Source organism: Acomys russatus, chromosome 22 (genome assembly GCF_903995435.1).
Source record: "Acomys russatus chromosome 22, mAcoRus1.1, whole genome shotgun sequence".
Taxonomy (NCBI): domain Eukaryota; kingdom Metazoa; phylum Chordata; class Mammalia; order Rodentia; family Muridae; genus Acomys; species Acomys russatus.
Genome location: NC_067158.1, coordinates 54,069,292 through 54,094,607, shown reverse-complemented (window position 1 = coordinate 54,094,607; position 25,316 = coordinate 54,069,292). Strand labels below are relative to the sequence as shown.

The following is a 25,316-nucleotide window of genomic DNA, read 5'->3' as shown; positions in this document are numbered from 1 at the left end:
ACTCAATCATAGTAGTAGGGAAAAAAAAAAATCCTTAAAAAAAGGTCATGAAAGGAAATGTAACAATATTTAGCTCAAGAAAGAACCAACTGGATTACTGTTTGATTAGCAAAGTGTATTCTTTGATAACCGTTGTCTCTCAGCGTGATGGTCACCTCCAACATCTTCTAGTTACCCCCTGCCCATGGTCTAGTGTTTGACACTTTCTTTCTGTTCAATAACAAAAGATTAAAGCGTTTAGAACTACAAAAATGAAAAGGATGTTTCTTATTCTGTCATGCAAAATAAGTCCAGCAAGAAATTTTACTTTGTTGGAAAATGTTAATATTGTTTTCCTCTTTGTGAACATAAAGGTAGTAAGGGGGTGGCTCAGTGGTTAGGAGCACTTGCTGGGCAAGCACGAAGACGAAGCCAGGGTAAGGAGATGGGCAGATCTGTATGTGCCTTAACCCAGCACAGGGGAGGAGGCAGGTGGATCCTGGAGCCTCACTGGCAAGCCAACACAGCTGAAAAGCTGAGCTTCCAGTTCAGGGCTTCCTCACTGCCTGTCTTAGGGCAATACATGGGAAAGTGATGTGGAAAACACCTGCTGTCCTCCTCTGGCCTCTGTACGCACAGGAACTTACACTAATGTGCATGTACCAACTACATAGACACGACAACACACACACACACACAAATAAATGCTTTCCTTAAAATCCAAAGAATGTGAGACAAGGTAAGACCCATATGATTTCAATCTAACACAACTTTCTCTGCTTTCTTTTCTCCAGGAAACTTCTATCTGTTCAGACATGCTACTGAATGATAAGCTGCCAGGAGACCACTACACGCTCAATTTAATGTAAAGGAAAATATGAAAAAACAAGCCACAACTGCCCAGGCCTAGTGGTACACGGCCATACTCCCAGCAACTTGGCGAGCGAAGGCACGGAAACACATGTCCAAGGCCAACCCAGGTAATTCAGCAGGACTCATCTAACATAAAAGACAAAGGGAAGGAAAGAAAAGGTAAAATACAGAGGGAAGCGCAGCCCGGGTGGAGCACCTGTGTGAGAGCAAGTTCACGCTCCAGCCCGAAGAACAGCTGTGATTCATGAAGCTGCTCATGCACGCTCAACGACAGGAGCTGAGCAGAGTGGACAAAACTCTCACAATCATGCCATTCTTTTACATTAAGCCACTTTATGTTACTTATACAGTCTCCAAATTCTTCCCCAATTGTTAAGCCAAAACTTAGTGTAAGCACCATGTACTTCAGACTAACAAAGAGTGACCAGTTCTGCACCTCACCTGCTGAGCGTAGAAGGTGGCCACGTTCTTCTTCCCCAGGCGGTAGGCTTCCTTGGCCTTGCTGTAGCACTGCATCCTCTTCTGCTGGTGCAGGAAGGCTTCGGCCCGGTAGTCGTCATACTCCGGGTACTCAAAGTCCTGGAAGGGTGGCTCGCCTGAGGCGTCATCAGTCTCCTTCTGCTTCTTTGCCTAGAAAAACACAATAAATAATATGCAAACAAAGCTTGAAATGGATGTCTTGTCAGAAAACGCACACACACACTAGGCTCTGAGGCGGCGAGGTGGCACATGCTTGCAATCCTAGTACTCAGCCGGGAAGCAAAAGCAGGAAGATGAGACTATCTGGTGAGTTCACGGTGGTGTGGTCATCAACAGGCAGGAAGACCCGGACAGCGCGGGCTACACAGTAGTTGGAGGCTACTCGGGACTATATGGGACTCTGTCTAAAAAGAAACCCAGCAGGCACTGCAATGCCTTTAATCCCAGCAACTGGGAGGCAGAGACAGGTGGACCTCTGAGTTCAAGGCCAGCCTGATCTAGCCTGGTCTACCGAGGGAGTTCCAAGACAAGCCAGAACCACACAGAGAAACTCTGCCTAAAGAGAAAAAAAAAGAAGGAGGGAGGGAGGGAAGGAGGGAGAGAGGGAGGAAGGGAGGGAGGGAGGAAGTAAGGAAGGAAGGCAGGCAGGCAGGCAGGCAGGCAGGCCGGCCGGCCAAATGAACAGCTAGACTCATCTTTTTTCTCAGAAGAGATTTCCTCAGTGTCTATAGTGTAAGCCAAGCACTCACTGCCATTAGCGTTTTCATATTATAATATTTTCCCTTCTTAAACCACTTCTAGACATGGAAATGTACTTCAAATTATTATTTTCTTTACGGATGGGTGAGACAGGGTTTCTCTGTGTAGCCCTGGCTGTCCTAGAACCCGTTCTGTAGACCAGGCTGGCCGCAAACTCAAAGATCCACCTGCTTCTGCCTTCCAAGTGCTGGGGTTAAAGGCGTGTGGCACCAGCATGTGGCCTGGCTGTTCTTCAAAATTATCAAAATATAATTAGGGCATAAAATCAAGCCAAAAGGTAAAAGGTAAGAAGGTCACAGAACAATGCAAAAGTATTCAGCACAAAAAGCCAAGTTTTGGTTTGTGTTTAAACCTATTCAAGCCTTGGCTAGTGTTGCACCTGGCACTCATGGGCAGAGGCAGGGCTCAGCTCACTCTTGACTACGTAGGGAACATGAAGCCAGCTAGAGAGAGATACGATGGCTGGCATTAAACAAAATTTCAATGAGAAATTCCAACTTAAAGTTTTTAAAAGCCAATTAAAAACAAATAATTTAAAAGCCAGACTACCTCATGACGTTAGCATGGCTGATAGTAGAGGTAAGGAAACTTATGGGTCAGTTTCAACCTACTGCGTACCATTAGCCACCATGGTCAGGTGGAGAATTGCAGAAACCGTTCAAATAAAGCCTATACCTCACAACCTCAGCATCACGGAGGCCAAGCAGGTGACTGAGAACAGCATAAGCTACACAGTGAGATCCTCTCTCAGAAACCAAGCACGGTAGAGTGCTTCTGTATGTATGTACACCCACATCCTCATGTGATATAGTTATTATCCAAGCAGGTCCTTAAAGAGGCTAGTCACTCTAATGGAAACCATAAAATAGTAATTATGCAAACTGGCCACATGCTTTTCCATCAAGAAAGAAAACTAGGGCTGGAGAGATGGCTCAGTGGTTAAGAGCACTGCCTGCTCTTCCAGAGGTCCTGAGTTCAGTTCCCAGCAACCACATGGTGAATCACAACCATCTACAATATGATCTGGTGCTCTCTTCTGCAGATAAAGTACTCATATACAATAAATAAATAATTAAAAAAAAGAAAGAAAGAAAGAAAACTCTATTTTAGATAATATTCTCAGACAATATATCCAAATATCTTTAGAACAGGGGTTTTCTCCACCTGAGGGTTACAAACTCTTTGGGGATTGCATATCAGGTATCCTGCATATCAGATAATTACATTATGATTCATAACAGTAGCAAAATTACAGTTATGAAATAACAACAAAATGGTTTTATGAGTACTTAGGAGGCCAAGGCAGGCGGATCACTGTGAGTTCGAGGCCAGCCTAGTCTACAAAGTGAGTCCAGGACAGCCAAGGCTACACAGAGAAACCTTGTCTTGAAAAACCAAACAAAAAATAAAACATTTTCAAGGTAAAATAGAAAAAACACTTAGGAAAAAGGTTAAATATTTCTGCCTACATATTTAGATTCTAAGATCTATGAAACAATAAAAACCACTGCTATTCAACTATGCCTCCTACTCTACTGTGTCTACACAGAGAAGCCTACACAGAGGCAGAGACAGGAAGGGTTCTGTGTTCGAGGTCAGCCCGGTCTAAAGAGCCAACTCCAGGACAAAGAAACTCTGTCTCAAAACACCAAAATGAAAAGGAAAGAAAACTCTCCACAGAGTCTGCAGGGACTTGACATGCTCATCCTGCATACGAATATGAACATAATTAGTATCAATTAATTCTCTGGAGTACACAGATATTATTTTAAAATTAAGCTTATAAACTAGTCGAAATAGAGAAAAATAATTATTAAATTACTGTACTCAATAAACAAACCATATTTTTATATACATTTATTTGGCAAAAAGATAAAAGATCAAATCACTCCATACCTTTTTCTCTTTAGGTTTCAGTGTAGTTTGAGAAGTGACAGTCTCGTTTTGGTGAACACACTCCTGAGCTACAACTGTTTTCACAGGGTCTCCTTCAAGAACACAGTTTAGAAACTGCACCGTGTGTTCCAGTGAATAGCTGTTTAAATATATTTAGACACGAAACATCAAAGTTCTGTGGCATAAACACCATAAACCACCTTCAAGCATTCTGTAGGAGCACGCCCTGCCTTTGCAGAGAACCCAGGCTTGGCTCCCAGCACCTGCAAACCTGCTCACACCTGCCCGTGCCCGGGGATCTAACGCCCTCCTGCTGCTGCTGCTGCTGCTGTGAGCACTAGTCACACATGGGGTGCACATACATACATGTGGGCAAACACTCATATGCATACGATAATAACTATTTTTAAATTGAAAAGTGTAAGAAATTGGCTTACTTTTCAGTTTTTAATACTGAAACTGGTATTCTAATACTGGTTTTTCAAGACAGGGTTTCTTAGTGTAACCCTGGCTGTCCTGGACTCGCTCTGTAGACCAAGATGGCCTCAACTCACAGCAATCTATCTACCTGCCTCTGCCTCCCGAGTGTTTGATCAGAGGCGTGCGCCACCACCACCTGGCACACGCATCATCTATAGCCCATAAGTCTTCTTACAGTCTGTATACAGTTCATTTCCTTCCAAAATCAAACACAGACACAACACCTCAATGCCAGTATTGTACTGTAGCAAACTCTATCAAACAACACCAGGCTCCAGTTTAAAATGGACGCAAAGCACTGTCCAGCTCTCAGCCCCATTTTATCTGGGCATGTTACTCATGGTGAAAAGTTAACGAATACATTAACAAATACCAGTGGCTAGAAATTTTCATTCTCTTTACAATATCATGAAAGTTACATACTAAGTTTAGTAATTTATTAGATGGACACTCGAGACGCTCTGCCATGTATGTGCAGGGACACCGGTGCAGAAACCACAGCCTACCCTTCTAGCACTCACTCACTTGTGGTCTTTGAAAATGTCCACCAGGAAATTTTGATTGATGGCTGGAAATATTTTGAAGAGCTGCTTCTCCTTTAGTTTAGTGGCACAGTCTTTTTCAAACATAAGTGTCTCCCGTTTCTAAAACAAAACAGAAAACAATCACCCATAAGATGAAATTTATAAGCCAGACAATACTGAACAAAAGCCTAATAATTTTGTTGCAAAAAGACCAATGATTTGTAACGCAGGTTTTCTTCACTGATCAAAGGCTGAGGTTAGTAATATAAGTATTCTTACCCCATTTATTTATATCCCATTTTCACCAAGCATTTGAAGTTCATAAATACACAGTCATGTATATACACATACACAGACACAACACAGTCTACCATGTATTGTAACAAGGGTGACACTACATATACAGTCATGAACCACGTAACAATGCTTCAGTAAATGATGAACCACATGTGTGCTGGTGTAAGCTGTGCCATGGACCACATGTGTGCTGGTGTAAGCTGTGCCATGGACCACATGTGTGCTGGTGTAAGCTCTACCATGAAGCCTCAGTGTGTGCTGGGCGTACCAAGCTGCTATAAAAACACTATGACATCATATAACAAATCACATAATGATACTTTATTTGGGACGTCACTAATCAATGTAACTATTACAACAAATTCAAAGATCAGAGAAAATAAAGACAAAAATATAGGATAAAGCTAGCAATTAAAATCAGTATTTAAGCCCACGCCACAAACTCCTGTACAATAACTACAAATTTAGTTCTGAGCCCCCTTAGTGGCTAAGGGGAAAAAGATATTCTCAGGGTCCATAAAATAAAAACAAACCAGTTCTGCAGGGGAAGTAGCTTTTCTAGTACCGAAACCTGAGAAAAATGTCTCTGTCCCTTGGGTCCCCATTAAGGACACTGTGATGCTGTGAAGAACCTCAAAATTATTTTATCCTCAGTGGGGAGAAACCACAACGTGTAAATATTGCAAATTTAGGTTGACAGAAAACCTTAAAAGTTACAATTGTTTAAAATGTTTTCGCAAATACATTTACTAAGCCATAAGTATATGAGTATTGCTGCTTTCCACACCCACGAAGCTGTGGATTCAGAACCACTACCCCAGCCAGGCAGAGCCGCACACGCCTATGACGCTTGACATACAAGAAAGAAAGATGGATAGTTTAAGGACACTGAGCTATATATTGAAATCCTAGCACAAAAAATTGAACTTCAAGTAAGTAAGTAAAGTAAAACTGTCAGGCTAAATGGATTTTCCAAACTAGTTCTTTCTCTGCCTGCACACAGTGGCATGCACTACGTGACAGCTGTGGAGGTGCCGCCCCTGTCTGTCTACCTTCTTCCTGTCTCTACCCCAGTAGCTCAGATGCTAGCACACCCAATTTTTAAAAAACATTTTATGATGGTGTTGGGGGACTCAAATGCAGGGCCGCATGTCTGACAGGAAGTGTTCTTACTCTCTGAGCCACTTCTCTAGAATGTCCAGAGCGCCTTTTTTTTTTTTTTTTTTTTTTAATTAATGCTAAACTAAATTATGAAAAACATTCTTCAAGTAGCTAGGTACTGGTGGCGCACACCTTTAATCCCAGCACTCAGGAGGCAGAGGCAGGCAGATCAGTGTGAGTTTGAGACCAGCCTGGTCTACAAAGTGAGTCCAGGACAGCCAAGGCTACACAGAGACACCTTGTCTCAAAAAAAAAAAACAAAAAGAGAGAGAGAGAGAGAGAGAGAGAGAGAGAGAGAGAGAGAGAGAGAGAGAAAGTTGGGCTGCAGATGTCTCATAGGTTAAGAGCACTGTCTGTTCTTCCAAAGGTCCTGAGTTCAATTCCCAGCAACCACTGGCAGCTCATAGCCATCTATAATGAGATCTGGTGCCCTCTTGTGGCACTCAGACATTCATGCAGGTAGAACAGTGTATATATAATAAACAATTAAATCTTTTTTTAAAAAAAGGAAGTCAAAGGAAATTCATTTGTTAACTCCTATTGAGAGATTATGAGGCAGGCCAGAAATATAAAGGAAATTTTCAATAATGGAAATAGTATTTCAGCAAAACTACTACACTATTTAAGCTGTGTTAGGTGTTCCTATTTCTCTCTCAGCTTACTATACATAAATTAAGAAGGATATCTGAAGACTGGAGAGATGGTTCAGAGGTTGAGAGCACTGTTGTTCCTCAATTCCCAGCAACCACATGGTGACTCACAACCATCTAAATGAGATCTGCTGCCCTCTTCTGGCCTGTGGGTGTTACATGCAGGCAGAGCACTGTATATATACATAAATAATAAATGTTTTTTTAAAAAAGCAAAAGAAAAAGAAAAGGATATCTGAAACTGCAGAAAAATATAAAGATGCTAAGAGAAGCTATTTTATGTACAGGTGGGACAACAGAACTTAATCATGACTACAGCAGATGGGGTGTGCATGTGTGTAAGGAACGCCTCCTGCACTGGCATCTATGCAGCCACGTCAGAAGGCGCCTCCGTCAGTCATACACATTAAAGGCTAGAACGTCCTGGGCACTGCCTAAGTGCTGCTTTTTCCCTTGATAACTGGACTAAATAACTTCTAAAGTCTTTCCATTTTAATTTTTAAATTCTTTAGTTCTTTCGGTTTGGTTTTTCCGAGACAAGATTTCTCTGTGTAGCCTTGGCTGTCCTGGACTTGCTTTGTAGACCAGGCTGGACTCGAATTCACAGAGACCGACCTGCCTCTGCCTCCCGGAGTGCTGGGATGGCAGGTGTGTGCCATCTCGGCCAGTGGAATTCTTTAGTACTTAATTTCAAAAGTTAAAAAAAAAAAGCTGAAAACAAATTTGAAAGAAACCAATTTCCCTAATGGCTTCAAATATGTTGAAGAACAAAAAGTAAATAAGATGTAATAAAGTTGTTTATAAACTTTAGCTGAAGAGTAGAAAAAGAAGAAAACTGAGTTATAAATTCCTAAGTTCCTAAACTTTTTTGTTTTAAAGATGAGCACATCTCAGTCAGTAGACAGAGTCAGGTGTGGAGAGAACATCTTTTAAAAAAGCAATACTGGGCACGGTGGTGCACGCCTTTAATCACAGCACTTGTGAGGCAGAGGCAGGCGGATCAATGTGAGTTCGAGGCCAGCCTGGTCTACAAAGCAAGTCCAGGACAGCCAAAGCTAACACAGAGAGACCCTGTCTCAAAAAATTAAAAAAAAAAAAAAAAAAAAAAGTAATGCTATTACTGTTACTACATGAAAGATTTCATATTTTTCTGTAAGTAAAAGATTACAGAGGTAAATGTTAGAAACTACCAATGAAGCCTGTCAGGGGTGGTGCACGCCTTTAATCCCAGCACACAGGAGGCAGGTGGATCTCTCAGTTCAAGGCCAGCCTGGACCACAGAGTGAGTTCCAGGACAGGCAGAGCTATACAGAGAAACCCTGTCTGGAAAAACAAAAACAAAACTACCAATGATAACAGCTTGATGGCCTGAAAAAAAACTCAATCTAAAATAAGCACATACTTAACAGGACGGCTTGCGTGTGTCAGAATGTCATCTAAAAGAAGCCTTGACTTCAGAACCTATACACTTTTCAGCTTTAATACTGACTTCTGCCAGATTGAATATAAAGTCCAAATCTGGAGACACAGAATGAAATGAAAACCACAAACTAAAGCGACACTGCAGCCCAAGAGCGTGGGTTAGGGTCTGGGCCAGCCCGTACCAAGTCATGTTTCTCCTGTAAGGCAATTTCTTCCGACATTATTTCTCGCAGAGACACTTTCTTTGTTTGAGCATTCCAGGGATCCAGCGTCTCGGGTGCTGCTACAGTCTTCAATAATTTTTTGCCTGTTTTCTGGGATGACTTTTGTTCAGAATTATCAAGAACAGCAAGTCCAGCCAGCAAAGGGTCTACAAGAATAATATAAAGTAGTGCCACATATTTGGCAATTAATGTACAAATTAAGCATTAGCCACAAAACAAAAGAAACATGAGATTTTGAAGTCCTCAGCTTGTAATATGACTTTGAAATTTCAAAATAAGCCTTCACATAACCACAAACAAAAACTGGTGGCATAGCAGTATTTAGGTATTATTGTAAGTCAGCTCAGTGCTTCGTGTTCTTCTGTGTTTCTCTCTCTGCCTCCCTCCCTCCCCAACACAGCAGCGCATGCTGGGGAGCTCCACTAGGCCCCACCCCGCTACTCCTGGCACTGAGAAGAGCAACATGCTAACAAGCAGTAACAGACCAGAAGCACACCATAAATAGCAAATTACAACAAAATAAAGAACAAACCATGAAGGTCAGTTAACAAGAGTTAACATGTAACACTGCAGCATCTAAACGGGGTAGAGGCTCATTCTGGTATATTCCTGTTCTCTGTGGGAAGTGAAGCAATGGCAACTGCTGCACCCACTGACGTCCATATAAACCAAAATACAGGTCCAGTCACTTCTGCCATCAGCCACCTTTATTCCTCTTTTCAAATGTTTGTATTATTGTTTGAAAGGTCTATACATCCCCCCCCCCTTCCGTGTCTTTTCCCAGACCACCCTCCCCACATCCCAGACCAAGTGACTTATGTTTTTTATTTTCTCAAGCCCAGACTGCTGGCTACTCTTAGGTGTGTGGCTACCTTTTCTCTTCAACTTACAACTCGAGCACAAGAAAGAACACGTGGAGCCCGAGACTCTCCGACCCAAAGTCCCTGGCCTTGATTGCAGTGTGCAGTGCACAGAGGTACGCAAGGTGCTCCCATACAGAAGAAGGGCCCTTCTTACCAGGTCTGCTATGACAAAAATCATAGGCGACAATACTGTGTAAAAGGTCATCTGGAATCCAGGACCTTCAAGTTGGCAGCATTTACCAAAAAAGCACGTTTACCTTTGTAATCTAACACAGTGATATCAATAAAGATTTCAATGGCCAGGTAATAATTCTAAAATGCTTTGGCACAACCTGGCCAAGAAGCACTTGGACAGTATGCGCTGCAGCACCCTCGAGACACTCCACAGCCTTCGTGATAAACACACAGTGGACAGCCCTGCTTTCCTCTCAGTTTGTTATGCATCAAGACTTAGTGCTAAAAGTTTTTGAGAGAACATTTATCTGTAACTGGCATGGTGTGAGCCAAGTACTCAAAAAGCTTAAGAAAGAAGTATTGCAAATTCGAGACCAGCCTTGGCTGCAGACTGTCTGAATTAAAACACAAAAGGACAATTTTTAAAAAATAATTTCTTAACTGGGCATAGTGGTGCATGCCTTTAGTCTCAGTCCAGAGTAGCCAGAACTACTACATAGAGAAATCCTGTCTAAAAAAAAAAAAAATTCCTGGTGGATGGTGGATCCCAGCATGACAGAGGCAGCAGGCAGACCTCTGTGAGTCTACATAATGATTTCCAGGACACTGAGGGATATACCAACAAACCCTGTCTCAAAAATCAAACAACAAACAAACAAACAAACAAAAAAACCAAAAAAAAAAAAAAAAACAAAAGAATTTTTTTTTTCATTTACTAATCAAAATTTTGAGGGACATGGCAAACAAAAGTACCTGCTGCCAAACTTGATAATCTGAGTTCAATGCCCAGGATCCATATGATGGAAAGAGACACCTGAAAAGTGTCCTCTGACCTCTACATATACACCAAGACACAGACACAGACACACACACACACACACACACACACACACACACACACACACACACTTTAATGTTATTTTAAGAACCCTTGGGTAACATATTTTGTGGAAGTCCATTTAAAATGAGTTAAAATATGCACAGTTAGCATTTCAACATCAAGACAAAGAGAAGTCAAAGTCTGTTCTTTACCTTGCACACACCTGCCACAAGACACCTCCTCCTGTCTCTGCCGTTCCTAAACACAAAGGCAGAAAGCAAAAGTTGGCAAAGGAGGGTGCACTAGGAAACAAGGCTACAAAGTTATATTAGTTCTTCCTGTGAACTATAAACCATTATTAAAATTAAGTAAAATAAGCCAGGCGTGGTGCAGCACACCTACCCTACAACCCCAGCACTCAAGAGAGGCAGAGACAGGCATATATCTGTGAATTCGAGGCCAGCCTGGTCCACAAAGCAAGTCTAGGACAGCCAAGGCTACACAGAGAAACCCTGTCTCGAAAACAACGACGACAAAATTAAGTAAAATAATGAAACTATATAAATAAAATTACCAAGAATAGCTATATCAGGGTGAAGAGATGGCTCAGAAGTTAAGAGCACTGGCTGCTCTTCAAGAGGACCCAGATTAAATTCCCAGCACCCACATGGCAGCTCACAACTGTCTGTAACTCCTGTTCCTGATCTAACACCCTCACACAGACATACATACAGGCAAAACACTATTGCACATAAAATAAAGATTTAAAAAATAGCTACGTCTATATATATTTTCCCCACTTTGGAGTTCTTTTTTAAGATTTTCACTATTAAAAAATAAAATTATGTCCACATGTGTTAAGTCTGCATATGGCTATGTGTAAACAGACACCAGGGAGCATGTCATACAAGGGCGCTACCAACCATCACAGATTCTCTCCATTTCTCATGAATCACTTTAGCCAGATTCAGATCTATATGAACCACGCAATCTTCAACTGTTAGAGACCCTTGTAATGGGAAGAGAAAGAAAATACAGTCATTACTCATCATACATTTGCAGAAAACGTACTCAACTGTCATACGCATAAGTTAACTGTTGTCATTAATTACTAACACATTTCTATTTGCTTGGAATATTTTTACGTTCTGTGCCATTGTTTTCATACTTAAGTGGTGCAACATGTAAAACTTCAAAATCTGCTAAACTATTCACTTGCCTGTGCCTCAGTAACTTAATAATTCTTCCAAAGTATTAGTTAAGATAACCGTCGTCCAGGAAATTAGTTCCTCCCTTAAATCTCCCTGAAATAGCACCAGAACTCAAAGTTCACGTCTGCAAGTGAATGAGGAACGTACTGGAGAAAACTTTCCACATGCGCATGGAAATACTGAAATGACTGAAATATAAAACTCTATGTAAATATTCTCCACTTCAAACTGCTTTAAATCCTTTTAAAAACATGTTTTTAAAAATAAGGCACTATGTAAAATTATGTGACAAAAATTACTGATACACTGAACCAACAAAAACTGCCAACTGGACTAGAGACTGTCTGCTATTTACACACACACACACACACACACTCACTCACTCTTTCCTTACCTGAATCAATACCAACTGGGCCAAATAATTCACTGAGTTGGAAAGCCAGCTCAGGGGGCAATGCCAACTCCAAACAGTCAATGGTCAGAGATTTGGCCATCGCTGGTGCGGGATTCAATACCTCAGTTCTGTCCTCTTCACTTATTCCTGCTGACAAATTAGTTCCTGGCATTAGAAGCTTCTCCACTTCCTGTTTCTCCTCATTGATAAAGTCTTCCATGTTTGCCAATTTCACATAATCCTTAGTTAGATTTTCATTTTTCTTTACTTCCAAAGATCCAGCAAAATAAACAAGTTCATCTAATTCAGGATTTGAAGAGCTTGTTGCAGAGTTTATAAACTCAGATAAATTTAAGAAAGAATGCATATTGTCTCCGGTCTCTGTGACGAGATTTTTCTCCATTTCGCTTACATCTTTAGGAACACCGGATTCTGTAGTACGTGGGAGAGACTGTCTGAAACTATGCGCACCTGACATTCCAGCCCGACCGTTAGGAACTATTTCATTATTACTCTTTCCATTTGCACTGACATGAGGGAATATTCTGGTTATTAATTCAGGGTTTTCAGGATTTACATTTCTTAGCTCTTCCTGCTTTGAGCTCCCCTTTTCAGCATCACCAGCAGGCTGTGCACTAGTGTTCCTGATACCAATGCCAGAACTAAATTCTGACACAGAAGAATTAGAATCTTCTGAGGTTCCTTTGTGGCTAATAATTTCCTTCAAATCTAACCCCATAGAAAATGGCCCAACTTGTGACTCATCATATGATTTGGGGGAATTATCAACCTCAGTATCCTCACATAACTTCGTCTCAGAATCCAACAAAAGGCTTGTGGCCCAAATAATATCTTTATTACATCTCTCATATAAATCTTTCAGGGCTTCTAAGGAGAAGGACCCAAACAGTTTGCACAGGATGTTAAGATTTTCGGATTCGTCGGCGCTGGTGAGCTCGCTCTCCTCGACATAGGTGCTTTTATCATGCATCCCTCTATACGGAATTGTTGCCTGGACATTTAATTTTGTATTAAAAGTGAAATCTTTTGGCCTAAACCCATCCAATTTTCCGGTCAACACTCTGACAGAATCTGAAGCACTGATTTTATTCTTTTCTATTTTCCACAAGAGAGCAAAATCTTGGGGCTCAGTCTGGGTACAAGTGCCAGTATCTATTCCAGAGACAACTGCAGACAACCCCACTGGAAATTCTGCTAGAGATCGGGGTCCCACGACTCCAGGAAGGGTGGCTGAGCTACTGGAAAAGGGAAGGGGCAGTGTGTGCTGGCTATGAACCATTTTACCCAGGCAAAGCTGATCCTCGTGACTTGTTTGACTGGGCAGCATTTCAGAACCTCGAAGGGTGGAACCCAGTGTTTTCAGTTCTTCAGGGCTTGTGCCCCAATAGGCTTCATGTGCTGGGTATAAGGGAATTTTACCCATGTTGTCACTGGCTCCAAACTCTAAGCTGGGTTCACCTGAGCTAGCTTTTGGTATTCTCGATCTGTGCTCTCTCTGAGCTAACGAGGCAGCCGAGGGCCAGTCGCCCACGGCGCTGAAGGAGGTCTGCTCAGTGCTTCTGTACGTGTCATAGTGATAGCTACTGGGCACCTCAGAAAGAGCATCACTTCCGTGAGGAGCTCCTTGGGGCTGGGTGTGGTCTGGAGTCACAGGTACCCTAATATCTAATACTTTGTGAGACTGGGGGCGATTATATTTTTTGTCACTTTGTACAGATAAACTTTTTTCAGTTTTCCGGTTCCTTTTGCTTCTCTGGCTAATTGTCTTATCAACTGGCCAGTCACCCACAAAATTTGATGGTTCTTGTTTTGGGAATTTTTCCAAAGATGATTTGCTTTTTTGTTTTCCAATGGTCTTTTTCTTTCCTGCTGCCCTTTCCTCCACCACTTCAGGGGGTGAGGGGTTGTCACAGTGACGTGTGGCTGCACTGGTGAGCTCACACACTTCTGGATGACTGTCAGTGCACAAACTACTTGGTGACGCTCCGTCTGCGGGGCTCCAAGCACCTGCTTCAGTCGCTGTCGGCTCTGGCTCCTTCTCTCTCTTATCTGTGGCTTGCATCTTGCTCTCAGAGTTAGGAAGACAGGTGTTTGGAGCTTCCCTAGAGAAAGGGCCACGCACACCGTGACTTGCGTGACTTGCATCACTCGCCTCCTTCCTTCCTCTGTTTAAACTGGCAAGAGGGAGCGGGGGAACGCTTTCAGGTAACACTGCTTCTTTGGCCACGTCAAGTGTCTTCTCTTGCGTCAACTCCAGGTGCTTCGAAGATGCGGGTAAGACGTTTCCTTCTTTTTCAGAGGTAACAGCTTCATTGTTTCTTGGGCTACAAGATATTTTTAAGTGTTAAGAAAGTCTCTTCACAGTGCCAATAATATTGTGATTTTAATTAAAGAAGCATGCAACCAGACACCACTTTAAATTTATTCTAGATATCCAAAGTTAAATTGCACACAATCATAAAGCTGGGATAGAGGTGTAAGTAAGTGGTGCAGATCTGCGGCACTGGCCTAACTCTGGTGCAGCCGTGAGTTCAATGCCCAGCCTGGTGGAAGAAATACTGTGAGAGCTAATCTTAACCTGTCCCTAAGATTCCGCAAACACAGTGTTTTACTGTGTGTCAACACGTGGCATCGTGCAAAGCATACAGAAAGCACACTCTCCAAGTTAGACGCAGTGCCACGGGCTGACCACTACACTGAAAGTTCTGAATGTGCTCGCAGAAGAGGTCACCACCTTGCTGTCCTCCCTCAGACCCACAGCTTCACATGTGTTAAGTAGGTCTACCAAGGTGTCCATCTGCATTTACCAACTACCTATTGACAGGTTTCTCAACCTGCGGGTCACGACCTCTTTGGGGGAGGTGAGAACGACGCTCACACAGGAGTTGCCTAACAACAATGGCAAACACAGACACTGACATTACGATTCCTAACAGTAGAAAATCAAGTTATGAAATAGCAACGAGAAGAATTTTATGGTTGGGGGGTCACCACACATGAGGTGTATTAAAGAGTTGCAACATTAGTAAGGCTGAGAAGCACAATTTACAGGTCACAAAACCAAGACCATCAGAACACAGTCCATGAATGGAGCTGTGTGAGAATTCTCAAAGAATTCTAAGAAATCAAGAGTCTTGTGGCCTCTCTGTTCCTCCAACTCATGGTGGCTCCTGGAATGTGCTGTTGTGCTGCTCCCAGCTGTGGCAAACAGGAGTGGTTTACTTCAGATTACCCATCAAATTGTGATTACTGTTCAGATGACGTTTCCAAGTGGGGTTGTCCTCATGACTGCACACAGCTTCAGCTCGCCTGACCTCCGTTCACAGGACCCTCAGAGTATAAATGCTGATGCCCTGAATGAAGCCGGCAACTGCATGAGACTTCACTCTGCCTCATTTTTAGGCTCTGCTCTCCCAGGTGCAAGCTACCAACTAGAGCAGTAACATAGCATCCTTCGCATGGTTAAGAAAAACTTAAAAAAAAAAAAAAAAAAATCACAGCTAACATTAATTGAATTCTCTATGTGAAAACTGAAGAGTACATTCATTAAAACCTTTTTTTAAAAAAGTAATGTGGATATATACAAAAACAACAACTAAGAGAAAAAGGAAAATACTGGAATCAAAAAGACAAGTGTATTTGTTGTATAATCAGACTCATCTTTCACATGAACTTTTACTTCTGTTAACACCCTCAGCTGACTTCAAGTGAGACTGCTGAAAGAGAAAAAAAATCTCTACTTTTAACATTTTTGGTTTGTTTTTTTTTCCCCTCCTAAGTTTTTCAAGACAAGATTTTTCTGTGTAGCCCTGGCTATCCTGGACTCACTATGTAGACCAGGCTGGCCTCAAACTTAGGGATGTACCTGCCTCCCAAATCCTAGGATTAAAGGCGTGCGCCACCACACCCAGCTACTTTTAACGTTTATAAGCAGTGATTTCAAGTCTTCAAAGCTATCATTAAAAAAAGAAACCATAAAGCTGGGCGTGGTGGCGCACGCCTTTAATCCCAGCACTCGGGAGGCAGAGGCAGGCGGATCACTGTGAGTTCGAGGCCAGTCTGGTCTACAAAGCGAGTCCAGGACAGCCAAGGCTACACAGAGAGACCCTGCCTTGAAAAACCAAATCATCAACAACAACAACAAAGAGAAGCCACAGCTTCAAAGTGCATTTTTCTCTGTAAAGCACTCTAACCCACCTAGAGCTCCTGTCCTCACAAGCATATGCACACAACTCTGTAAAGCACTCTAACCCACCTAGAGCTCCTGTCCTCACAAGCATATGCACACAGCTCGCTCCGCTCCGTTTTCTCTGGGTCTGAAGAACTCATGATTATCGGTACGGAAACAAAGCGCTGATAGTGCTCCAGCATGCGTGCTATCTTCTCTTTGCTTACGCCATGAATATTACGCCTGAAAATTCCAGGGAAGAGAAAGGTGGGGAGAATGTTGGCAACCAAATGAAGAAAACAATAAAAACAAAAGCAAAACACCACAAAACAGAACAAAATCCAAAAGAACAGCATATCTGTTTTCTTTTTACTCTGTGCTGGGGACTGGACTCAGGGCCAAGTGCATGCAAGGTAAACAGCTACCACTGAGCTGCATCCCTAACAGCACTAATGACACAGCTCAACTGTGTGATCATGCAAGAACAGCAAAGCTTTGTTTTGGGAGGTTTGTTTTCATTTAAGATGTGGTCTTGCTATGAAGCCTGGGCTGCAAATCTAAACTTGGACTCCTCCTGCCTCAGACTTCTGAGTGTTGGAATTATACCACCACAGCCAACCTGGTCAGACTCTCATAAATTGCCATTTTTATTAATCATCTTACACCATTTTTTCCAGATATCCTTTATTAACTCAGGAGAAAGGTTACAATAATCTGAAAAGATGTGATCTAAAGCTCTGAAAAACATTTCATAAAACAATGATAGTCATTTCATAGGTATTAGCTGTGAGCAGTAAGTATTCCACTGCAGTGTCTCTGGGTAAATGCCCCAAAGTGCCTTCCTGTTGTAATAAAACCAGATCCCAGCTAAATTAAAACAAACCTATCTTATTACATGTTAAGTTCAGACAATTTTTAAATCCCTACCATATTAAGCCTCTGGGTGTCCAAATAGGAAGTTTACTGTTTGTGTTTGCAGTGACCCTCACTTATCTGTGTTTGCTGATGAACCTGAGTCAGTGAACACTAACACATAGGAACCTCAGGTCCGGGACTGAGGTGCTTTCTGGACTTGCACTTCCAGGAATGGGGTGACACGCTGCAGTCCCTCGTGGGCTAGTTTCTTTTCTTTTCGTTTCGTTTTTCTTAATGAAAACATCTCAGTTATAACTCTTTTAACTGGGTCTGGGTTCAAGGCTTTATATCTGAATTCCAGGGCTAATATTCGGCCCTCTTGGGTAAATCTGGCTTTCATATTTACCTACCTCGATCTTGTCTGGTTTCATATCACAGAGAAGCAAAGAGATAGAAAATATGAGAGAGGTTAAGAAACATAGACACAGAGGCCAGAACAAAAAAAGGTCTAGTAAAACCACTGGTTCAAGTCTGAGGAAGAGAAGAGAGGGCGGGATAGAAACAGCTCACAACAAACGCTGAGGATTGTTTGGAACGAATGAATGACACACATGTCCTGACTGCAAGGGTCAAACAAGGTAACAGCATAGAAAACCTATAGCTAGAAACATGTTAAAACTGTCACTCACCAAAGAAAAAGGAGATGACATTAAGTTAGAAATTTTAAAAAATGGCTAGTCATATAGACAGAAAAAAATGATTAGAATGAGAAGACTTAGCAACAGTAATAAAAATAAAACATAAATGTGACTTTCCACAACAGAAACTGGCTGACATTCCAGAATATATGGAGTGTCTTATAAGAATGAAGATGATAAAAAGATTTTCAAATGAAAATGTAAAAGGAAACAGAGTTACACAAAAATAGACCCTTAATGTGAAGAAAAGTCTAAAGGTGAACACCAGGCAGACAAGTCTCATATTAAAGACAGGTCTATGCTGCGATGGGAAAATGAAGCACAAAGAAATAAGTGAGCAAAGCAAATGCTTGTGTACAAGTCACATAATGATATCTTGTACATTAATGAAGAAGTACTGTCACAGCTGAGTGTTTTAAAGCCCTTGTGTTTGTGAGGAGGAAGGCTGAGAAAATGATTTAATTTTAGAGTTAAATTTCATCCAAAAGTTCTAAAACAAGATGAGAGAAAAACTACACACTACACACACACACACATATGTATGTATGTAAGTATGTATGTATGTATGTATGTATACACATACACACACATATATTATTATTATTATTATTAATACAACAATCATAGAAGCCAGGGCGTGGTGGCACATGACTTTAATCCCATCACTCAGTAGGCAGAAGCAGGTGGATCTCTTTGAGTTTGAGGACAGCCTGGTCTATAAAGTGAGTTCCAGGTCAGCCATGGCTACACAGTAAGACCCTGTCTCAAAAAAACAAAGCAATAATCATAGAAAAGGTAAAATAAGCAGAAAGTGGCCAATTGTATGAATAACAAAAATACCCATAAAGAGCTGTCTCTTCATTTGAGGGCAGATGGGACTGAGCACTACGGCATTTGCCTGAAATCCTAACACTTGAGAGGTGGAAACAGGAGGATCAGGGCTACAGGAGATCCTCCAAACCCCTGCCGCCTGCCGCCTGTCCCCACCCGCCTCTCACACACACAAGAAAAGGCCAAGGTAAACTAAGAAACCAGCCATGCTAGGCACAATTAAGTACATAAACATCAAGGGTATTAAAGGGTTAAAGGTAAAAGTATGAAAAAAAGTTCTCAAATATTAACTAAAAGGATGCTGGAGAAAAAAAAAAAGGATGCTGGAACAGTTCTACTAATTAAACAAACCAGACTTCACAGCAAAAGCTATTTTTAAAGACAGAAGAAAAATCACTAGGAAGGGATAAAGTCCAGTTAATTAAGGTAACATCACAAAACAATAAGCTCCTAGGAATTTCAACAACCACCCTCCAAATATGTAGACACAAGTGGGACAACAGAGAAACTGACAGGCAACATACAGAGGGACTGACGCACTGTCTAACACTGGGAGAGTTCACCATCCATCTCCAAAGAAATTAACCCACAAGACTAACCCAAAAAAAAGAAAGCACAGAGAGCTATATAGCATGCTGGGCGGCAGAGCTGCTAAGTATTACTAGAGACATATTAACACAACATAACCAGTGCCGTGTGTGTGTGTGTGTGTGTGTGTGTGTGTGTGTGTGTGTGTGTGTGTTGTACGAGTGCGCACATGCCATAACACGCATGTGGAGGTCAGAGCTGGCTCTCTTCTTCCACCACGTCACCCCTAGAGATCAAACTCAAGTCCTCAAAGCTTGGCAGCAGGTGTCTTTATTATTGACCCATCTACAGGGCCCAATACACATGCTCATTAAGCAAGTACAGAACATTTAAAAAGTGACAGTTGGTATCTGCAATTACAAGGCCTCAAACCCCACCACTCAGGAGGCAGAGGCAGGCAGATCTCTCCAGTTCCAAGGCCTCCAGAACTGCAGAGTCAGATATTAGAGAGAGAGAGATGGCAGCCATCATACAGGTGTAACCTACTGCAGATGACTGGAATCCAGAAGAAAAACATCCATTGGCTTAGAAGTTTTAAAACATAGTTCTCTATAACCCAAGAGCTACAGGCTAGCATTTAATTATAATACAACTTTAAGAATAAACATGCAAAAGAATGCACTGTACAGTGGGCATGGTAGTACACACCTTTACTCCCAGCACTCGGGAGGCAGAGGCAGGTGGATCGCTGTGAGTTCTAGGCCAGCCTGGTCTACAAAGTGAGTCCAGGACAGCCAAGGCTACACAGAGAGACCCTGTCTCGAAAAACCAAAAATAAATAAATAAATAAACAAGCAAACAAAGCAAGCATTGTACACTAAACCAAGTAAAGTAGCAAAGAGAGTTTCAATGACACACGCTCCTACTATAAAAGTGATTTACCTACACCATCAAGTAAAAATTTAAAAAAAAAAAACAGAAATAAGCAAAATATATACTTTAAAGCAAAGAACATAGAATAAAAAATCATAAATGATTAAGCAAAATAGCGCACTACAGAAAAGAAGATCAATCAAGTGAAGTGCTCTTTATTTATGAAGGTCACTTTGAAGAAAAAAATAAATAAAAGCAAAGAAAAAAAGTATCACTAGTGAGAGCAATGAGAAGAGAAGGGGGAGCACCTGGTGAGCTCATCAAGACCTTGACTGCTTACAAACGCTGGAGGAGTATAACTGCGTTCAAGTCCTAACATGCGTGATGTGTAATTCAGAGGAGATACTTCTCAGTTAATTTATGATAGCAGTATCAGGCGAGGCAGATGAGGGAGGGGAAGCTGCTTTACCCGACTCATCTACACAGATGCAAACATTCCAAACACAATACAGGAATATTACATATGAAAGGACAATAAGTTTGAGTATGACATGCTGCAACATAGATAAACCTTGAAATCATTTCCAGTGCAAGATGCCTGACAAACAAGTCCATTTGTTCACTGTGTATACACTGTCCAGGGTAGGAACACCCCTAGAGAGAAGACAGCAGGGGTTGCCAGAGAGGAAGAAGGGCTGGGTATGACTTCTTTGTGAAAAAATGAAAATGTTTCAGAACTAGGGAATAGTGATGGCCATAGAACACTGTGAATATATTAAATCAGACTGTCCTTTAGTTTGTATTGACTTAGTTGGAATATTACAAAGAAACTATCTTTGTTTTTATTTTTCCAAACCAGGTTTCTCTGTGTAGCCCTGGCTGTCCTGGACTCACTTTGTAGACCAGGCTGGCCTCGAACTCACAGTGATCCGCCTGCCTCTGCCTCCCAAGTGCTAGGATTAAAGGTGTGCTCCAACACGCCAGGCAGAAGCTATCTTAAAATTAAGTTAAATCTTCTAAAAGAATACAGAGTGGAAAGGAAAAAACAACGTATGCTCATTTCTTTAAAACAGCATTTTAAAACTCAAGGCAAGCAACCAAAGAGCAAACCTGGAAGACCGAACTATCTGCAACTTTTCCATTGCTGCCTCCCGCCCACTCTCTAGCATTCTAGAAGCCACAAGTCCTTCCCAGCAGGACACACACAGTTCGAGAGTACCAACTCACAGGCTCTTTTCTAGTTTTAGAAATTAACATATTATTACAAGGTTATAGGACAACTGGAAATTTCTTGGGTATTTATTATAAAAACATAAATCCCCAACTCCTCATAAAACTAGGGATTAAAGGCCATCAAGATGGCTGGGCGGGCGCAAGTGCTTGCTTAAAGGCCTGATGACAGGAATTTAATCCCTGGAGCAGGAGAGAATGCACCCCAGAAAGCTCACCTCTGACCTTCACACAAGTGACATGACATATGGGTGTCTGCACTCATTCATATATACATAGTAAGGAAACACTTTTAAAATAATTATTTTTTAAAATTCACAATATAAAATGTTACCAATTTTTAAGTGGATAAGCCAAAATCTAATCAGTTTTGTTCATTCACCATTTGTAAAAAACAAACATCTAGATAAGCACTGAATTGTTGTGGAATATAAAACCTCCAAGTTTTACCTTGCAAGTTCCTTTGGTTTGAACTTCCACCATGTGTCTGGTTCCCGGAAAAGGACCTTATATTTATGCTTTTGAGACTACATACAGAAAAGACAAAAACATTTTTTTTCACACACACACAAAAGGTTATGAATTATATTTAAAAAACAGTTCAAGTACACTAAATGTGATAGCCAGCATTATGTTTTAAGTTTAAATTGTGGGGCTGGAGAAATGGCTTAGAAGTTAAGAGTACTGTCTGCTCTTCCCGAGGTCCTGAGTTCAATTCCCAGAGACCACACGGTGGCTCACAACCATCTATACTGTGATCTGGTGCCCTCTTCTGGTCTGCAGGAGTACATGCAGGCAGAGCACTGTATACAACAACAAATAAATTACTATGCTTAAGAGATCTATAAAACAAAAGCGCCTCTAACCCATTTGCCCAAGGACAGATAACTTCGAGGGATGCTGGGGTTGCTGTTCATATAAGATTAACAAACCACATGGGTTTTCTCCTGTAAACAAGCTTGGCTGCCCCAACTGCACAGGATGTGTGCTTGACCACACACAGGCAGCAAGTATGCCAGGATGTGCGCTTGCCTCTGACTGCGTGAAAGAAGGAAGTAGGAGCCTTTCATGTTTCGTCTTTAAAAGCTCCTGTCTAACGTAACCCGGTGCCAAGCCCTGAGCATGGTCTTGGGTACGGCCTCGGCCAGTATTTAATAAAGCGTCTTATTTACTAAAGCCCATTGTGAGGCCGGTGAACCTGAGTGACTCCAGACCTGTAACATTAATGAAACAAACAAGATAACAACAGCCTGGATGTGTTAAGGACATAAAGAAGTCCAGTATGAGCCGGGCGTGGTGGCGCACGCCTTTGATCCCAGCACTCAGGAGGCAGAGGCAGGTGGATCGCTGTGAGTTCAAGGCCAACCTGGTCTACAAAGTGAGTCCAGGACAGCCAAGACTACACAGAGAAACCCTGTCTCAAAAAATAAGCAAACAAAAATGAACTCCAATATGCACTCAACTAAGGAAGCATGTATTTTATTCCATGTGCAAAGTATCTGCTGGTAATGGAAGACCATAACACAAACGCACCCACATCCTAAATGCTTCATTTATCAGATCATTTATTGGATCTAGTCTATAAAGTCACTACATAACCAGGAACAGCAATACACCCAGAAGACTCAATGGTAGATAAAGCAAGAGTCCTGCACTCAAGAACTATCTAATCGGATGCTAGAGAGAGGCCTCAGAAGTTAAGAGCACTGGCTGCTCTTCCAAAGGTCCTGAGTTCAATTCCCAGCAACCACATGGTGGCTCATAACCATCTATGATGAGATCTGGTGCCTCTTCTGGCTTGCTGGCTTAATGCAGGCAGAATACTGTATAAATAAATAAATCATAAACGTACACACACACACACACACACACACACACACTATTAAGACCAAATATAGCCCAATAGCCACTACTGATACACCCTAGAAACTAAAAATAGTTCTTATGTGAGAAGAAAGTCAAAAGAAGAAGAGAGGAGAGGAGAGGAGGGGAGGGAAGAGATGGAAGAGGGGAGGGGAAGGGAGGAGATGGAAGAGGAGGGAGGGGAAGGGGAGGGGAAGGGAGGAGACGGAAGAGGAGGGGAGGGGAGGGGAAGGGAGGAGATGGAAGAGGAGGGGAGGGAAGGGGAGGGGAAGGGAGGAGATGGAAGAGGAGGGAAGGGAAGGGGAGGGGAAGGGAGGAGATGGAAGAGAAGGGAGGGGAGGGGAGGGGAGGAGAAGGGAGAAGATGGAAGAAGAGGGGAGGGAAGGGGAGGAGAAGGGAAGAGATGGAAGAGGAGGGGAGGGGGAAGGTTAACATTTGACTATCACAATTTCAAAGCTGAGTAAACTTAGCTTTACTGAAAAGCTCAGGCCAACTGGTTGTCTTACTCTTCTCATTTAATGCAGTTCAAGGCAAAGCAAGATCTCCTCAAGTGCTTGGACTCACTTGTGAAAGAAACATCCCCTCAGTGACTCCAAACTCAGTAATATAAACTTATGGTACAAACCAGTGCAACATACGGCTTCATTTCCCAAGCTTGGAGGTTGGTATTGTCTATGATTACTGGAGATATCTTCTTCTCAAATGCTTCTTTTGCTGAAAAACACAGTTCAAAAGCACATCATTTTAATAATATTAAATACAGGGCAGGCATGGTGGTGAAAGACTAGGAGTCAGGCTCCCTGGCAGACAGACAGACAGGCAGGGAGAGGGCCATGGCTAGGTAATAAAGGTGGGCAACTTCCAAGACGGCCAACTTCTGCCTCACACTCCTGACTTGAGACAGACGCCTCACAGCTTAAAATGTCTTAAAATTCTGTCTCCTACCAGCAGGCCCTGCTGATAGACTGGCGTGCTTAGGACCTGTAGTCACCAACAGCTGTGGACCCATCAACCATCCATCCTGTCACTCTTCAAACTGACCAACCCTAAATTAGAGGAGGAAAGCTCTCCTGACGCTTTAAAAATCCCAGCCCCCGAGATCTGTGTGCCTGGCGTGCCCGGCGTGCACGGTGTGGCACGCGTGCTCCTCACACCTGTCTCACTGCTGAGTGCTTGAGATCTCTCTGCTGCCGCCTCTTGTGCTTCAGGTTTTTCCTGCCGTTTAATTCGTTAACTGACAGAGAAAAATGAACCCAACCAAGATCCCTAGACTGTATCAGTGGGAAGTTCCAGGATTTCTAGAGCTATATAATAGGCCCAAAAAACCTAAATATTATCATTTTTAAAAAAAAAAAAATCTACTAGTCACAGTGGTGCACACCTGTAATCCCAGCACTTGGGGGAGGCAGAGGCAGGCACATCTCTGTGAGTTCGAGGCCAGCCTGGTCTACAAAGTGAGTCCAGGACAGCCAAGGCTACACAGAGAAACCCTGTCTTGAAAAAACAAAAAACAAAAAAATAATCTTAATTTCACAGCTCAAAGCCACAGATGTGAAACTTTTACACATTATTTGACCACAAAACATCACTTTGTTGGTGGGGGGGAGGGGGGCGGGTGTGTGTGTGTGTGTGTCCCCAGATATACACGTGTGGTGTGTGTGGTGGACGCAGTGAGTGTGCAGGTGCAGGCCCATGCCTCAGGTAAAGCCAGAGCAGGGCCTCCAGGGTCTTCCTCCATTGTTCTAGTGAGGGAGAGAGCTTGCCTCACACATCATGGCCCTGCGGTTCAACCAAGTTCAGAAGAAAGGAAGGCAGGAGAGAGGAAAGGAAGGGAGGGAGGGAGAGAGATGGATGGACGAGACAGATAAACGGACAGATGGAACCAAGCTGGAAAACACCAGTATGTAACAGGACACGTTCCATTTCAGAAACGAGACCAGGAAGGATGAGGAAAGAAGATAAACAGCTTAAAGCCAGCCTGGACTCCCAGCAACTCTGTCCTGAGGAGAGGGGTGGCAACAGAAAGGGAAGTGGGGAAGAAA

General features: G+C 42.4%; 1 protein-coding gene across 1 annotated transcript in view; it reads right to left on the bottom strand.

Moving 5' to 3' along the window:
* Positions 1-25,316, bottom strand: part of N4bp2 (NEDD4 binding protein 2) — a 46,542-nt gene that overhangs the window by 9,556 nt on the left and 11,670 nt on the right. Inside the window, exons 5-14 of the mRNA XM_051164748.1 lie at positions 23,900-23,988; positions 21,862-21,938; positions 16,484-16,639; positions 12,208-14,552; positions 11,526-11,611; positions 10,815-10,860; positions 8,704-8,891; positions 4,993-5,111; positions 3,988-4,126; positions 1,294-1,482 (exon numbers count right to left, since the gene is read on the bottom strand). Coding sequence (XP_051020705.1) covers positions 1,294-1,482; positions 3,988-4,126; positions 4,993-5,111; positions 8,704-8,891; positions 10,815-10,860; positions 11,526-11,611; positions 12,208-14,552; positions 16,484-16,639; positions 21,862-21,938; positions 23,900-23,988 — 3,434 coding nt within the window. The remainder of the gene's footprint in view (positions 1-1,293; positions 1,483-3,987; positions 4,127-4,992; positions 5,112-8,703; positions 8,892-10,814; positions 10,861-11,525; positions 11,612-12,207; positions 14,553-16,483; positions 16,640-21,861; positions 21,939-23,899; positions 23,989-25,316) is intronic.